The sequence below is a fragment of the Ochotona princeps genome, chromosome 5 (assembly GCF_030435755.1).
Source record: "Ochotona princeps isolate mOchPri1 chromosome 5, mOchPri1.hap1, whole genome shotgun sequence".
Classification (NCBI taxonomy): Eukaryota; Metazoa; Chordata; class Mammalia; order Lagomorpha; family Ochotonidae; genus Ochotona; species Ochotona princeps.
In genome coordinates this window covers 103,173,752-103,190,730 of record NC_080836.1, presented here as the reverse complement: position 1 = coordinate 103,190,730, position 16,979 = coordinate 103,173,752, and the positions used below count along the sequence as shown (strand labels likewise).

General features: G+C 43.3%; 2 protein-coding genes across 3 annotated transcripts in view; one reads left to right on the top strand and one right to left on the bottom strand.

The window, feature by feature from the left end:
- Window positions 1-16,979, bottom strand: part of GIGYF2 (GRB10 interacting GYF protein 2) — a 106,658-nt gene that overhangs the window by 47,591 nt on the left and 42,088 nt on the right. The window contains exons 6-8 of the mRNA XM_058665117.1: window positions 15,506-15,620; window positions 11,198-11,309; window positions 10,565-10,605 (exon numbers count right to left, since the gene is read on the bottom strand). Of these exons, the coding sequence (XP_058521100.1) occupies window positions 10,565-10,605; window positions 11,198-11,309; window positions 15,506-15,620 (268 nt within the window). The remainder of the gene's footprint in view (window positions 1-10,564; window positions 10,606-11,197; window positions 11,310-15,505; window positions 15,621-16,979) is intronic.
- KCNJ13 (potassium inwardly rectifying channel subfamily J member 13) lies at window positions 2,194-4,992 on the top strand. 2 transcript variants are annotated; one of them, XM_004576723.3, is made up of 2 exons: window positions 2,194-2,690; window positions 4,370-4,992. In XM_004576723.3, exons 1-2 carry the CDS (start codon window positions 2,231-2,233, stop codon window positions 4,990-4,992), a joined length of 1,083 nt encoding a protein of 360 aa, XP_004576780.2. In that variant the 5' UTR covers window positions 2,194-2,230. The 2 variants fall into 2 exon arrangements, with proteins under 2 accessions (XP_004576780.2, XP_004576781.1); XM_004576724.1 differs by having other exon boundaries at window positions 2,231-2,454; window positions 4,370-4,430.

Here is a 16,979-nt window from a genome sequence, read left to right as displayed (position 1 = left end):
AATGTTAATTAAGAACTTTATTAGTAACTATTATGCAACTAATATTCACCAAGCACTTATTCTAATTCAGCCACTACGTTTTAGCTTCCCATGATTGAAGGTCAGGTGTATGAAATGATTTCTGACATGAACTAAAGTGTATCTGTTAACTATTATATCCATTATTGTGACTCTAATAACCATGTCTCAAGTGAACAGGGACTCAAGAGTCGACACTGGAGACAGTGGTGAGGGCAAAGAGAGCTACTGCGTGGGAAAAGCCTGAGAAAGGCCATCTCTGGAAGGCAGCCATCCATGATCTGGGGAAAACTTCACCTCACCAAATCTGATGGCTCTAAGTCAGCTGGCCTTGGAGAATCACCCACAAAATTCAAAATCCCCACATGCCCTACGTACAATAATCTCCACTGGCCAGTACCCAGTGGCCTCATCCGCAAAAGCGATGAGTGCGAGAGAATGCAGTATGAGAGCGCTCAGCACGGGGCCTGCGCAGGTGCTGCCACTGCTAGAACCCGCGAACGCAGACACCAGGTCTCCTAAAACACCAAGGGCACCAGACAGCCACGTCAAGATTAAAAAAATAACAAATAAATACAGTAATTAAACATGTTACGGTAATACGCTTCAAAACAATAATACTCTCAAAAATTTTTTAAGTCCAAATATAGGAGAATGTCTAAACGGTTCAGTCCCTAGACACACAAGAACCAGCAAACCCAGGCAGCATACTTGAATGCTAAGTACGCCTCAAAGCAAGGGGCTGCCGTACAGCACACCGAGGTTGTGCACTTCAGAAGGAAACAGCAAGGATAGGAGCCACACAGGAATTTCTTGGAGTACTGGACTGTGGCAAGAGCGTCTCACTCACGGGAAGTGAAGCCACATTCCCATCTGGGCCTGGAGTCCCCCAACAGTGTTGGACACCCCATCATTGGCAAGCATAGCTGCAAGGAAGGCACACATTAATTCTCCGTGCACAGAGAAAAACATAACCACAGATGAAAATCGTTTATTAATTCCACTAATTTCCTTCCTAAAACTGATATTTGAGCCCTGCACTAGTTCATAAACTTTTAAAAGCCTTTTTTTGTTTACCTGCTTTCTAAGTTACTATTACCTAAAATGTCTACCTGAAATTTCTTATATTGCCAAGGAAGCAGTTCTTCTCCATCCCACAATGTAATCCAAATTTAGAATATCAATAAAGAGATTCATCAGCCAGCGCAGAAAGAAATCCATAAAAATTACCTCAGGGCCCGATGCGGTAGCCCAGCAACTAAAATTCCTTGCTTTGTACGAGCCAGGATCCCACATGGGTGCCGGTTCTAATCCCAGCTGCTCCACTTCCCATCCAGCTCCCTGCTCGTGGCCTGAGAAAGCAGTCGAGGATGGCCCAAAACCTTGGGACCCTACACCCATGTGGGAGACCCGGAAGAGGCTCCTGGTTCTGGCTTTGGATCGGCTCAGCTCCAGCTGTTGTGGCCACTGGGGGAGTGAACCATCGGAGGGGAGATCTTCCTCTCTGTATAACTGACTTTACAAATAAAATAAATAAATCTTTTAAAAAAGAAGTTCACAAGTGAGAAAAAAAACAAATCATAATCACAAAAACTCTGAATAAGCTAATTCTAAAGTATAAACTTGAAGTGTGGAGCTTAAAGAGGGCATTTAGGAAATGGCTAAAACTTCACTGAGGCTTCAAGCTGCATCCTGGGAGGCTCAAGTACTGGAGTCCCTGCCCCCATGGGAGAGCAGGGTTAAATGCAGCACCTGATCTAGCCCAGCTGCTGTGGGCGTGGCAGACGGTCTGTCAGTGTCCACACTGCGACTGACACTCCAGCGCTGATTCTGACTTCAAAAAATCTGCAGGCAGTTTATACTTCAAATGATTTCCATTTATTTAGATAGAATAATTACATGTTTTCTTTGTAATTATGAATTCTTCATAATCATAAGGTATAAAATGTATCATATTTGGTCAAGCCAATAAGTAGTTTGTGTGAGAAGATTCAGAGATCTGGAAGAGCATTTTAGCAGGCATTAAGGAAGTGAACACTGCCAAAGACATACATAGCAGCGAACAAACTGTATCATTTGGTCTAATGTCCCCTTTTGTAAAAAACAAAGAGCAAGCTGGGAAACTGTTGTTCCTAGAAGCATTGCTGAATTAATTGCAAAATAACTCATAGCTAACTAATTTACTCTTGGTTTCAGAGAATTCTAACCTGAGATGGACAACAGTAATTGCAAAGTCACTGCTCCTCTCCTCAGCCACAGACCCCGGAGGATGGTCACCAAGGATGGCCACAGCACACTTCAAATGGATGGTGCTCAGCGAGGTCTCGCCTATCTCCGAGATGCTTGGGGGGTCCTAATGGACATGCGCTGGCGCTGGATGATGCTGGTTTTTTCTGCTTCTTTTGTCGTCCACTGGCTTGTCTTTGCAGTGCTCTGGTATGTCCTAGCGGAGATGAATGGTGACCTGGAACTAGATCATGATGCCCCCCCTGAAAACCACACTATCTGTGTCAAGTACATCACCAGTTTCACAGCTGCCTTCTCTTTCTCCCTGGAGACACAACTCACAATTGGCTATGGTACCATGTTCCCCAGTGGAGACTGCCCAAGTGCAATCGCCTTACTTGCCATACAAATGCTCCTAGGCCTCATGCTAGAGGCTTTTATAACAGGTAATTATCTTTCTTCTTATAAAAAGAAATTCTGCAGATGTTTTAGAAACAGTATGAGTACATAAGCAATTTTGTTTAAAAAATGTATTTGTTCTTAGAAAGTAATACCTAAGACAGAAAAAACACAGCCTAGGAACAAATAATTGGTTTCAAAAAAGCAGTAATAGAGCTGTACAAGGAACCTGACTCCATACTTACATTTCAGCAACTAGAGCTAGTATTTGTAAAAAGATATCACTATGATACTAACTTCAGGAACACCCTACGCCAAGAAAAAAAGGTCTAAGAGAAGTTTTTCACAGCAGCAAACCATGCTGCTAAATATGTTCAAAAGGGTATTCTGACGGTCATTTTACCTAGGAAAGGAATCTGACTTATTCTCACTGGGCTAGAATCTTCTCCTGAGTACATCTCTTCAACATTTACTCAACACCAGTGAACCTAGAGAGTCAAAGCAAGCGTGACGCATTAGAGAACATATTATGTGTGCTTCTCCTTAGCAGAAGGCACTGGAAATGTGGCTGTAAAATCATGAAATGTCACAAACCTGAAGCAAAAAGATTCTCTCCTATAACAAAGTAGGGCAAATAACCTTTTTATGTGACATATAAAATTAAAAAGATAGCCTGGCTTTGATGTGTGATCCAAAACTAACCTGAAGAGCTAGGCGAAGGGTGACCTGGATCAAAGCTACAGTATACTCCCAACTGGCTCGAGAAAAGGCAACAGATCACTTAAGCTCTACAGCAGAAATCCTTACCCTGGGTTGACCCTGAAGCAAAATCTGTGAACTCCGATGTGAAAAACCTTACATCTTTCACAGCAATCCCTTAGTGAAATCTAACACTTCCTTCGATTATGAATGCAGACAACAAGAGCAAGAGCTTCAGCAACCCCAGTAACTAACACCAAGACAAAGCACAGATATTTTCATGCGAAACATAACGCGTCCAATCCACAGCACCAAGCATACCACTAGATCGCCCTTCACTCCATCGGTAAGCACATACACTACTACACCACAATTCTGTAACGTTCCACTGAATTTCCTCTGTTCACACTTAGAACTGAATGTCTCAGCAGCCTAGCAGCAGAGTCTGTAACACACACATGGGTAAGAGGTCTCCATCCACAGCTCAGGACACAAAAAGCACAGCGTGAAAGGCAAGTGCACTAAATCACCTTAGAGTCAGAATCTTCCATGCAAAAACAATGATGGTACAAGATTCAAAGTTAAAAGTTCTTCAAATGTATTGTTTCCCTCCCATCCAAGCCATTCTACCTTAAATCAACTCTCCACTACAGCATAGAGTAATGGTACTTGTTTTCTATTAGCTTTAAGAAAATAATAATAATAAACAGGGTCAGGAACATAGAATATCACCAATTATTTAATATTTTAAGAAACTAGAAGATAAAGTACAACATTTTTATGTTAATAAAATTGGTTGCGTCTACCTATTCTGAAATCATGCTTTTTAAATAGGAATATATGTATATAATGCAAAATGCTACAAGCAAATGAAACTACCCAAATTAATAAGCAATGACTTAAATTCCTGACTCACTGGATAGCATGGCATCAAAAAAAAATGTATATTTGATAACCTTTGTCATTCAGAAAAGGTATTCCTATTCAAAGGCTTCAATCTAAAAAACTTCAACATTTTTTAATTTAGGTGCCTTTGTGGCGAAGATTGCCCGACCAAAAAATCGAGCTTTCTCAATTCGCTTCACTGACCTAGCAGTAGTAGCTCACATGGACGGCAAACCAAATCTTATCTTCCAAGTGGCTAACACTCGACCCAGCCCCTTAACCAGCGTCCGAGTCTCGGCTGTCCTCTACCAGGAAAAGGCTAATGGGCAGTTCTACCAGACCAGTGTGGACTTCCACCTGGACGGCATCAGTTCGGAGGAATGCCCATTCTTTATCTTTCCACTAACCTACTATCACTCCATCACGCCAGCAAGTCCCCTGGCCACTCTACTGCAGCACGACAATCCTGCCCACTTTGAACTGGTCGTGTTCCTCTCAGCGATGCAGGAAGGCACGGGGGAGATATGCCAGCGCAGGACGTCCTACCTGCCCTCTGAGATCATGCTCCATCACTGCTTCGCATCTCTGCTAACCCGAGGCTCTAAAGGCGAATATCAAATCAAGATGGAGAATTTTGACAAGACCATTCCTGAACTTCCAGCTCCTCTTATCTCTAAGAGCCCAAACAGGACTGGTGTGGACATCCGTATCAATGGACAAAGCATTGACAACTTTCAGATATCTGAAACCGGACTTACAGAATGAGACTTATGCAGGCTCCCTTTCTTTTTAATGATTCTGTATAACCAGCCAGTTATGTAGCTGCTCTACCTTCACTGTATTCCACGTTTTTCTTTTTACAATGCTGATTCTGATTACACTAGTCACGCTGTGTGCTCAAAAAAATGGCTAATACACATCCTAAAAAACTGTCTACCTAACTCAATCTATGTCTGTGTTTATCTGCTGAAACTAATGCAACTCAGCTTGACAGATATTTACAGGCAATGTTCCTGATGAATTTAAAAGCCTGTGGTGTGGTACCAGTTTGAAGATAAAATGCACAGCAACACAAGAAAACAGTCATAATCTCCTGTTCATCTACAAATTGAAAGGCAGTACAGCATAAAATCCTGCTCCCTAGGTGGAATGTTGATGTCACAATGTCAACCTTAAAAAACTGCTATTTTGTAAGGAACAGCAAAGACCACTCCTTTGAGTCTTTCTACTACAAAGTTAGGGTAAGTATTAACTTTCAGCTTCTAAACATAGCTAAGATCAACAATTCCTAAGAAAGCCTACAAAGCATGGATTTATATGTGACTCTGAAAGGATTGATGATAATACTGAAATACAAACACACTTCTTCCATGTATGTCATAAAGTGATCAGGAAAACAACAACAAAAACAACAAAAACAACCAAGGTGAGCTCCAATCCAGAGGAAAGTTCTAGTATTTTCAGTGAGAACAAAAACAGCATCTACGCTAATACTTCAGCTCAGGTGCTAGCGCTGCGGCACAGTGGGCTACAGCACTGCTTGGAACGCCGACACCCTATAGCCCAGTGCCAGTTCATGCTTCTAATTCAGCTTCCTCATGTAGCTGGGAAGGTAGAAGATGGTACAAATCCTCGGGGCCCCAGCACCCACAAAGCAGACCAAGATGAAATCCCTGACTCATGGTTTCAGCCTGGTCCCACCCTGGCTGCTGCAGCCACTACAGCATGAACACACAGACCGAGAGTTTCCTCTCTCCCTCTTATTATGCGTTAAAAATAAATAAGCTCTTAAAAAGATAAGCTCTTAATCAGATAATGATTTTTAAACTATAGTCAACTATGCAACTGAATGACTTCCTATCTGGATTTCCTTCCTACCTACGATACAATCAACTGCATTAAAAATCATGAAAGCTCTAAATAACTCACAAATGCAGCCGCATGTTTGCACTGGCAGAAAGGTTCAGTTAGATATAACCCAATAAGGAAAATAATCTCTGATAAAGCAAAAACTAATCAGGCAGCAAGGCATTTCCAAAGCTAAATTCCTGTCTCCAACTTCAAATAGTTTTTTCTATAAACAAAAAATGAATGTTTATTCACCAGTAGGAGGCTAGGCTACATGAACGCTATTATTTCTTTCCAAATCTAATACTCTAAGAAAAGTATGCTTTCTCGGAGCATTTTTTTTTATTCCCTATATACTAAGAAGAACCACTTCTTCTACACCCAGTTTAATTTGAGACTACACTGCTGATTTTCATTGCTATTAATACATGAAGCTGTCTTTACGCAACGCAGAAATCTTTGGTCACCTTATCGGCTTCCACCAATTAGGACTGTTCTGTTCTTCTAAAGCTCCCTTCCTTGGCATTCAATGTGAGAAAAGTTACAGGGTGAACCTTCCTCACTGGCCCAGGCAGGAACCTCTCTTGAAACAAATACTGGCTCAGTCAAGCCAAGCAGCTGTCCAGAGCAAAGCCCAGCAGCAGGTCACATTTTTCTTCTCTTTGACCAAAGGCAAAAGAAAATAAAGAACTTTGTAGTTGTTAAAGACTGACAATAGCAAAAAATTATGCGGCATCAAGGATTTAAGTATTGAAAGCTTTGCTGTTCGATAACCTTCAGCAGTCTTCTTTAGAAGACCGAACAAAGCAAGAATTCTTACTTCTCTACTAAGTTAAAAACAATTACTTAATCTGTGAGAATAGCAAAGACTGCCCTGTATGGTTCTTCTTAAACGTATCGGATCACTTAAACAGATCAGAACGGTAAGGGAAGCTCCCCGAGACCTGTGATCCACTTCCTGGAGGGTATTTTCCCTTTGGGGCAGATGAACAGCAATTATACATAAATTTGTCAATTGAAAACTGAATATGACTTCCCTTACACACACTCAACCAAACTGCTGGTAGGCTAACAACTATATGATCAAAATTTCTCATCAAGAAAATATAGTTGCTGGGAGCACTGTTCATAATTCTTTTCCTTGTTTCAAAGAACCACACACACACACACACACACAAAAGAATTACAACTTCTAGGGTAAGGATTACATTCTCTATTTAGAGTTAAATTACCTTGTCAGGAAAATGTGCACTTCAAATGCCATGAGAAGGTTAACGATGTAGGCAGTGTGTCCCTCCTATACCCAGTTCGTAACTGCGAATTCACTCATGGCTCATGGGATACAAGACCAGAAGCAACACTTTGGAACTCTTTATATATACTTTTGGGAGCCAGCACGTGGTGCAGCAGCATAAGCTATCAGCTGCAATGCGCAGCAGTGTAACTCCCAGCTACTCCCCTCCTGGCTCCAGGTCCCCATTAATGTGCCTGGGAAACATGAGCTTCGGCCACTGACACGCAGGCGAGACTCAGAGCCTCTGGCTCGTGGTTTCAGCCCAGGCCACTGGAGACATTTCAGTGAATGGAAGATATCTGTCTGTGTGTGTGCGCGTGTCTAGTCTCTCCCTCTCCATAATTCTTTCAAGTAAGTAAATCTTCAATAAGGTACTTCTGGAAACTGACAAAGCTTGACCGTTTCAACAAAAAGGAAACAATTGCCAATAATCTGAGGGTCTGATTTTATGTACCTACACGTCCATATTAGGAACAGGCTCTCATCAAAACTGCTATGCCAATTTTGAAGAATTTTATACCAAAATGTACTCTTAAGTGTCACACGGCTAAATGCACTCATTTCGCCTGGCCCATTTCTCTGCAAGGACACTTTGATTTCACCCTCCTCACAGAATTAAGAACTGCTATCCCCCTCTACAGTGACAAAATCCTACAGAACAGCACTCACAATTCCCCACTCTGCTTTTTCCACCTCCACCTATCCTGAGGGGTCCACGGGGATGAGGCCTGACTCTGACCCTCCTATCTGTCTGCACTTGAGAAGCAAACACAAGGAGCCAGAGTTGTAGCACAGTGAGCCTGCTCCCTGCAACAATGCCACAGGGTGTTAGGCTGATCCTTGGCCGCTACACTTACAATCCAGTCCTATGCAAAAGCAGCTGAAAGTGGTCAAAGTACACATGTGTCTGCCATGGACCATCTCCAGTCTGCAACAGTATAAACCATTCTGAAACCTTTAGTACTTCCATGATCTCAACGGGACGATTTAGGACACCTTACAATTGATGAATGTATCAGTGAATCTCGACAAGTTAGACTAGTAATGTTATCTATTCTTTTTTTTTTTTTTTAAGATTTATTCATTTTATTACAGCCAGATATACACAGAGGAGGAGAGACAGAGAGGAAGATCTTCCATCCGATGATTCACTCCCCAAGTGAGCTGCAACGGGCCGGTGCACGCCGATCAAAAGCTAGGAACCTGGAACCTCTTCCGGGTCCCCCACAGGGGTGCAGGGTCCCAATGCATTGGGCCGTCCTCAACTGCTTTCCCAGGCCACAAGCAGGGAGCTGGATGGGAAGTGGAGCTGCCGGGATTAGAACCAGCGCCCATATGGGATCCCGGGGTGTTCAAGGCGAGGACTTTAGCCGCTAGGCCACGCCGCCGGGCCCAATGTTATCTATTCTTACAGTGTGCAAAATAGCAGTTATGAACAGCTTTTTTTTGTTTGTTTTAATCTTCACTACTTGCTACAGAAAGTGAATCATCTACAAAAAAAACCCCACAAAACTTCAGAATTCTGAGCACAGGAAAGCTGAAGCAAGCAACTTATTCATTCAATAAAAGCCACTATGAAATATTAGAATATGTAGCATGTATAGAAACTGTGATATTTTAGGTAATACATTACCATTCTTAAGATTCTTAGACTTTGTTTCAATTCAGTTTTATGAAACTTCCTATTTCAAAAATATATCGATGAGGTGCAGTGGCTAGGGAAATCATTTTAACTGAATAAGTATAATTACAACAGGAAGACTACAAATAATGATTAAAAAAAATCTTTGTAACTCATGTACTCCAATTACCATTGTGTGAATATGCACCACTGTAAAAATCAAGACACTCTTACTATTAAAAAGAAATCATTACTTTTCCAGGTAACCCAAGTCACCAGTGATTCCTAAATCTTTCTAAGATTATGCCAAATACCTACCTCACTGAGCCCTTTCACCACTGAGCCCCTTATGCATGACGGAAGCGGCATGGCTGGACAGGAAGTCAGACTGTGCAGTCCCTGTCCGCAAGGACTCGCATGACTGTGTGAAAGGCTGGATGATAAGCACCCCATGTTCCAGCACATGGAGGAGTCGGTCGCGCCCCCACTTCTGAACCAGCTCACTGGGAGGCAGCAGGTGCCAGCTCCAGTGATGAGGTCCCCGACGCCAACATGAGACTGCTGGACAGCAGAGTTCCCAGCACAACACTGGGTATTTCAAGAACTGGGGCAGTGAATCAGCAAATGGAGGGTCTATTTCTTTCTCCCTCCCTCCTTCCTCACCCTTTTCTCTCTTCTCACTGCCTTACAAATAAAGAATTTCTTAAGATTTACTTTCTGGGCCCAGCACAAAGGCTTAGTGGCTAAATCCTCACCTTGAACACACTGGAATCCCATGTGGGCACCAGCTCATGTCCCAGCTGCCTCACTTCCCATCCAGCTCCCTGTTTGTGGCCTGGGAGAACAGCAGAGGATGGCCCAAGGCGTTAGGACTCTGACCTGTGTGGAAGACCCAGAGGAAGCTTCTGGATCCTGGTTTCCAATTGGCTCACTTCTAGCTGCTGCAACCACTTGGGGAGTGAACCAATGGATGGAAGATCTTTCTCTCGGTATGTTCTGTTCTCTCTTACTCTTTTCTTTTATTGGAAGGCACAGTTACAAGAGAGGTGGGAAAGAACAAAAGAAAAAGAGGTCTTCCATTTGCTGGTTCACGCCCAGATGACCACACTGATTAAGACTGACCCAGACAGAAGCCAGGAGCCTCCCACATGGGCACAGCAACCCAAGAAAACTAAAAAGTCCAATGCGACAAACCACCAAATAAACAGATAACAGCAGAGCATTCAGAGAGTAAACCTTTGCATCTGTGAGACTCTACCTGAACCAGAAATGGAGTCACTAGACTGGGACAAAATGGCCCTAATGCAGACCCCACCAAAGAGAACACCCAGGCCTAAGAAGAGAGTTCAGCTAAGCCCTGCTGACGGCGTCGGCGTCTATTATCCGTGTCCCGCCCAAAGGACACTGCGGATAACCACAGACTTCTAGCAACGAAGCGATGACACAGCACCACCTACTGGAGAGGCACAAGGTGAACAGGGCTCATTTTCAGTAAGTTTACACTGGTTTGGACTTCTGTAAGTATTAATACCATGGAGGTCCAGGGAATATTCCAAAATAACTAAGAATCTTACCTACATCTTTTCGTCCTGGCTTTTCAAAACGTCTGTCACCCCTAAAAAGATGAAAATAAACTTCAACACCAAGGCATGAGAGCAATATAAAATCCCTCTGTGGCACTTACTTGCCTATTTTTTACAGCATTTTTTCTTTTCTTCAAATATCAAAAAATAAAATAAAATAAAAAACTTTTGCCTAACATTTGGGAAAATACTGAAAAGCAGAAAGATAGCATAAAGACACTATCTGCCAAAAACTTCTACTTGGCCCTAAGTGCTCTGTGAACAGATTTCAGGGTGAAGCTTCATGCAACTCTTTCGGGACGATGGACACGGAGCCCCCGAACTGCAGTGCTGACTTCCACGTCAGCTTCCTACTAAGACACACACTGGAACCCAGGCCACCCTTGTGGAAGCCCTCCAGTGGTCCCCTCTCCAAGCTCCAGCCTTGCTCAGTCTCAGCTGGTGAGGGCTTTGGGGGAGCAAACCGCCGGACAGAAGTTCTTTCTCTTTCTCCCTCTCAAATTAAACAAAAGGTGAAACCCTGTGTGACTGACCAAGGAGGCTGTCCCTCCATATAAAGTGAAAAACACCGTGAGAGTTAGCTACCAAGCAATCTTGATGCGCATGCCTGCAACCTCTAGTTACCTTTCCTCCCAACTCTGGGATCGGTGCATCTCCCTGCCACCTCCTCGGCCAAACACACCCTCCACTTCGTCAAAACTTCTTTGGTAGAAACCACATTCACCTCTGCCTCTGCCTACAAACAAGAAAACAGGAAAGTCATCATGAGGTCAGCACCTGACACACACTCAGTCCCCAGGAACAAGCAAGGCTTCCTTTAAGCATCCAGTGAGGCCCACTTGAGCTGCGCCCATGACAGCAGGGATGCCACTGAACACAGCTACACCACAACAGAGGGAAGAAAAAAAATTAGAAAAAAACATGTGCCACTCCTGATCCTGAACCAGAAGCAGTATAAACACTGAGTATTTTAGTAAAAAGTTCAACAAAGTCTAAGAAGTTCAGTATAAAACCTATGTAAATTAAAGCTTTTATTGGATTATTTTCAATAAAAATGTAAGAACTCTTGATTTGGAGTTTTGAAAGAAAAAAATAAAACAACAAGAATCAAATACAAGCACTGTAATAATTTACATAATCTCACAGAAAATAATAACTTAATAGTCAACTCTCAAATTATTAACTTTGCAGGTGAGCTCCTTACAAGACAGTTCACCAACTGAGGTTCCCTTTAGTCTATTCAGATGCCGAGGTAAGCAAGGTGTGTTGAGGGCTTGGTGTGGTGGCTGATCCTCCCCATGTAAGTGCTAGGATCCCACAGGAATGCTGAGGCACATCCCATGCTGCGGCCTGGGAGAACAACCCAAATCAGCCCAAAGCCACGAGCCCCTGCACTTACGTGGCAGACCGGGTAGAAGCACGTGGCCTCTGCACTGGACTGGCCCCGCTCTGGCTACTACAGCCATGTGAGTATTGACCCAGCGAACAGAGTTCCTATCTCCCACTTCTCCCCCTCTAGCACTGCCTTTCAAACAAATAAATAATTTTTATGATATTTATTTATTTATTTTTATTGTGAAGTCAGATAGCGAAAGGAGGAGAGACAGAGAGGAAGATCTTCTGTCTGATGGTTCACTCTCCAAGTGGCCTCAATGGCTGGAGCTGCACCAATCCGAAGTCAGGAGCCAGGAGCCTCCTCCTGGTCTCCCACGTGGGTTCATGGTTCCAAGGCTTTGGGCTGTCCTCAACTGCTTTCCCAGGTCACAAGCAGGGAAAATATTCCAACTTTCCAATAAAAAATAAAATAAATCTTCTATATATATATATATATATATATACTTTAATACATATATACTTCTGGTACCGGCACAACAACTTAGTGAGTGACTAAGTCCTTGCCTTGTATGCACCAGGATTCCATATGGGCCCCAGTTTGTATTTTGGCTGCTCCACTTCGCATCCAGATCCCCGCTTATGGCCTGGGGAAGAATGGCCCAAATCTTGGAACCCTGCACCCGTGTGGGACCTGGAAGAGCTCCTGGCTCCACATCAGTTCAACTCTGGCAGCTGAGGCCACATGGAGAGTAACCAGCAGATGGAAGATCTCTCTCCTCTCCGTAAATCTGCCTTTACAATTAAAAAAATAACAAGTCTTTAAAAACAGATAAAATATACTTTTAAATGATCCTACACAAAATGAGTGTGCATTTGTCTTATTTCTGAAATATTCTAACCAACAAAACGAGAACGTGAAAAACTGACCTTGTTCTCCCATTCATCTGTTTAGCATTTAGTAATTTAAGATATTTACAGGTATAAAAGTCAGAAAATTTTGGTATCAAAAATGACTCAATTTGTAAAATAGACAGGATAATCAATTAAATCTAGCCCTGGGGGCTGACATTGTGGTGTGACAATAATACTGTTAAACGGACAACAGCAACATCCCTTTGAGGGTTCCAGCAGTTACCAATTCCCAGCTGCTCCACTCACAATCCAGCTTCCTGCTAACATGCCTGTAAAAGCAGCGAAGATTAACCCACTTGCTTGGGCTTCTGTGCCCTTGCCTACAGCCTGGCTGAGCTGTGGCTGGTGTGGCTATTTTAGGGATTAAGTCAGCAGACAGAACACCTCTTTCTTTCCCTAACTATGCCTTTCAAGTAAGTAAATAAATCTTTAAAAATAAATAAATAGGGCCCGGCATGGTAGCCTAGCAGCTAAAGTACTCGCCTTGCATGCACTGGGATCCCATATGGGCGCCAGTTCGTGTCCCAGCAGCCCCACTTCCCATTCAACTTTCTGCATCTGGCCTGGGAAAGCAGCAGAGGAAGGCCCAAAGCCTTGGCACTCTGCACCCGCATGGGAGGCCCGGAAGAGGCTCCTGGCTTTGGATCGGCGTAGCTCTGGCCGTGGTGGCCGCTTGGGGAGTGAATCAACGGATGAAAGATTTTTCTCTCTGTCTCTCCAACTCTGAGTATCTAACTTTCCAACAAAAATAAAATAAATCTTAAAAACAAATGAAATGTTATCAACAAAATAAAAATAAAGAGAAAAAACAAATAAGTAAAAGCAAGCTCTATTCATACAAAGAGCAAACATAATAAACATTACTAAGCTAATAAAATTAGAAACCACAGACTACATACAATTACAATGTTGTTGTATAAAATGAGATTTTTTAAAATCATTGAATGAATCAGAGGTAAAGCCGGTATAGTCGCAGAGCAGGCTAAACCTTTGGCTACAGTGCCAGCATCCCACATGGGCGACAGATTCAGTGCCAGCCTTGAAACAGTGGAGGACGGCCTAAGCACTGTGGGCCCTGCGTTCATGTGGCAGAACCAGAAGAACATCCAGGCTTCAGCTGTCGGAACCATTTGGGCAGTAAACCAACCAATGGAAGCTCTCTCTTTCTCTCTGCTACTCTGCCTTTCAAAATAATAGTACATTCACAAAAAAGAAATCACAGCATTTGTAGCAATGATTTTAGAAATATTTTCCAAAATCAGGTCATTCATTTTAAATAAGTTTCACACCGTTCTTTCTTTTTAATATTTATTATAGCACCTACCTTTTATATACCCCAGTTTAAATTCAGATTACAAGAGGAGTTCTACTCTATGTGATAACCTGCTTGGCGATTGGCTGGTATTTGCAATACAAAAAGTCTGTGGTTTCCACTTCTTGATTAAGATCTCCTGACTTACTTTGAAAAGTATTGGAGGCAAAGCTACCCAAGCAACCCCTTCTTGCTGCCACCACACAGCAGAACACAAGAGTGTCCACATGGAGGCCAGACATTAAGCTGCTAGTCCCATCTTTCAAACAAAACCACACCACCAAGATGTAAGTATTCCCAACAGATTCTTCGCCAAGGAAGCCTACCTCAGTGTGGGAACCTGAACTGCCTGCGTGACAGATGAAGTACACCCCGCACACCTAGATCTCACCATGTCAAACTGTGGCCAACCATACTTCTTTTTTATTTAAGTTATATTCATTTATTGTAATTTATTTACCTGAAAGGCAGAGCCACAGCGACACTGAAAGACAGAAACAGATGTTCCATCCACTGCTGACCCCCGAAATAACCCCAACAGTCAAGTGTTGACACAGGCTGAAGCCAGGAGACTGGAAATCCACCCAGGTCTGCCATGGGAGTGGCAGGGAGCAGTATGTAGGCCATTTTGCACAGCCTTCTGAGGCTTGGAAATGGAGTAGCTGCAACGTGAAAGAGCATTCTATTTGGGGATGCCAGCATCCTACATGGCGGCTTAACCCATGGCACCACAACACTGGTCACAGGATATTTCTTATTAGGTGACTTTAATAACTACTGAGATTTTTGAAACATTGTTCTAGAGACAAATTCAGAAGGAGAAACACAACCTAGAAATAGCACTTTATATATCATTCACAAAACCTTCTAAAAGAAAGGTCAAGGGAAAAACTGGAGGAAGTACCACCTTAACAACAAAAAAAAATTCTCCTCAGTTGCAATGGCGCTAATCCTGACGGTGTGGTGTCCAAAAACTGGCGCCTGCCACAGCAAACACCCACTCTAACCATCTCTAAAGCATCTTTTAGGAAAAAAAGGAAAAAGTATGCTTAGGATACTGCTATGATTTAGTCAACTCAGGCAAGGGAACATTTATATTACTAACATAAGAATGCTCGTACAGAAAACCAGACAACCAATCATCCAAAATAGGCAGCAGGCATCAGAGAACCAGGTAGTATGAACACAATTCCCTAAGACAAAGGTTTACGTGAGCAGAGTTAAAATAAGCAAACGGTGCGTAACTGCGTGGTGTCCCGCTCTGCCCGGGTCCCCTCACCCCTGCTCCTCCGCCGCCCCGCTGCGCCGGGGGAGACCGGGGACTGCTCCCGCAGGCGGCCGCGCAGAGATGCCGTTTTCACTTGGAAGCTCACCTCGCCCTCTCGAAGAACTTCGACCTCTAGCAGCCCCCACCACCGTGCCTCCTCCTCCTCCTCGTCCTGTCAATCGCAGGACAGCAGCACTATTTACAGACATTGAAAAGTTCCTCTGCCAAAAAAAAAAAAAAAAAAAAACAGGAAAAAATAAAGAAAAATGTATAAAACAGATGAACTATACACGTCCCTTCTCCCCACCTCCCACTGCATCTAATCACTACTAGTTATGAGGAAACTGTAACTAGAAAATGTAAGCAGATGCCCCAAACCTGCTGTCACCAACAGCTCCGAATGACCATTTCAGATCATTAACACTGCCACCAAGGCTGTGCCCACTGTAGGCTGAGGGAGGAAAGGTGCAGCAGGAAGCAGCAGATAAGCTAAACATGTAACACAACGGAGAAAGCTCTGTAAGACAACAGACTTGACATGAAAGGGTCTGAGGAAAGGCTTGGCTGGACAAAGGTGGAAATAAGAGGGAGGTACAAAAAGACACCCTACAAGCAGCATGGGGAAAATGGCCTTTCTGTGCCTCTCTCTCCACCAATATGAAACACCAACTCCAAACAGTACTTATGATGGCAGGAATTCGACGTAAAAGGAGAATGAACAAATAAGAATCAGCATGGTTTAGTCACCTGAATGACACATTCACAGCAAGGGTTAGGGAATGCTTGACATAAACAGTAAAGCTGCATTAACCAGGTGATGAACTGCAGTGGCACCCACAGCCCAGCTGGAATAGGGCTGAACACAAGATCACAGCGCATTAGCATCACCCACAGGACCAAGTTGAACAAAGAGCTAAAGTATGCCTACTTGAAGATAAATGAAATATTGGGTTGGTGACATGAATACTAAGTAAGGCTCAACCTGTGGTGCCAACGTCCCACAGGGACGGTAGTTCAAGTCCTAACTGCTCCATTTATGACCCAGCTCCCTGTTAGTGTACCTGGAAGAACATTAGAAGAGCCCCACTGCATCCACATGGAAGACCCAGATGAAGTTCATGACTCCTGGCTGTAGATAAGCCCAGGCTGAGCCACTGAGAACATTTGGGAAGTGAACCAACAGATGAACATCTCTGTCTTTCAAATAAATATATCTTTCAAAAAATGAAATGTATTGGGTCTGGTGCAATGGCTCAGTGGCTAAGGTCCTCGCCTTGAACACACCAAGACCCATGAGGGCACAGGTTGTGTCCCAGATTCTCCACTTCCCACCATGCTTGTGGCCTGGGAAAGCAGTAGATGATGGTCTAAACCTTGAGATTCTGCACCCATGTAGGAGAACCAGAAAGAGCGCCTGGCTCCTGGCTTCAGATCAGCTCAGCTCCTGTCGTTGCAGCCACTTGGGGTGTGAAGCATTCAATGGGTGATCTTTCTCTTTTTTTCTCTTTCTGTAAATTTGCCTTTCTAATAAATAAAATAAAGCTTAAAAAACATGTATGAGGCTTAGAAAAAATAAAACC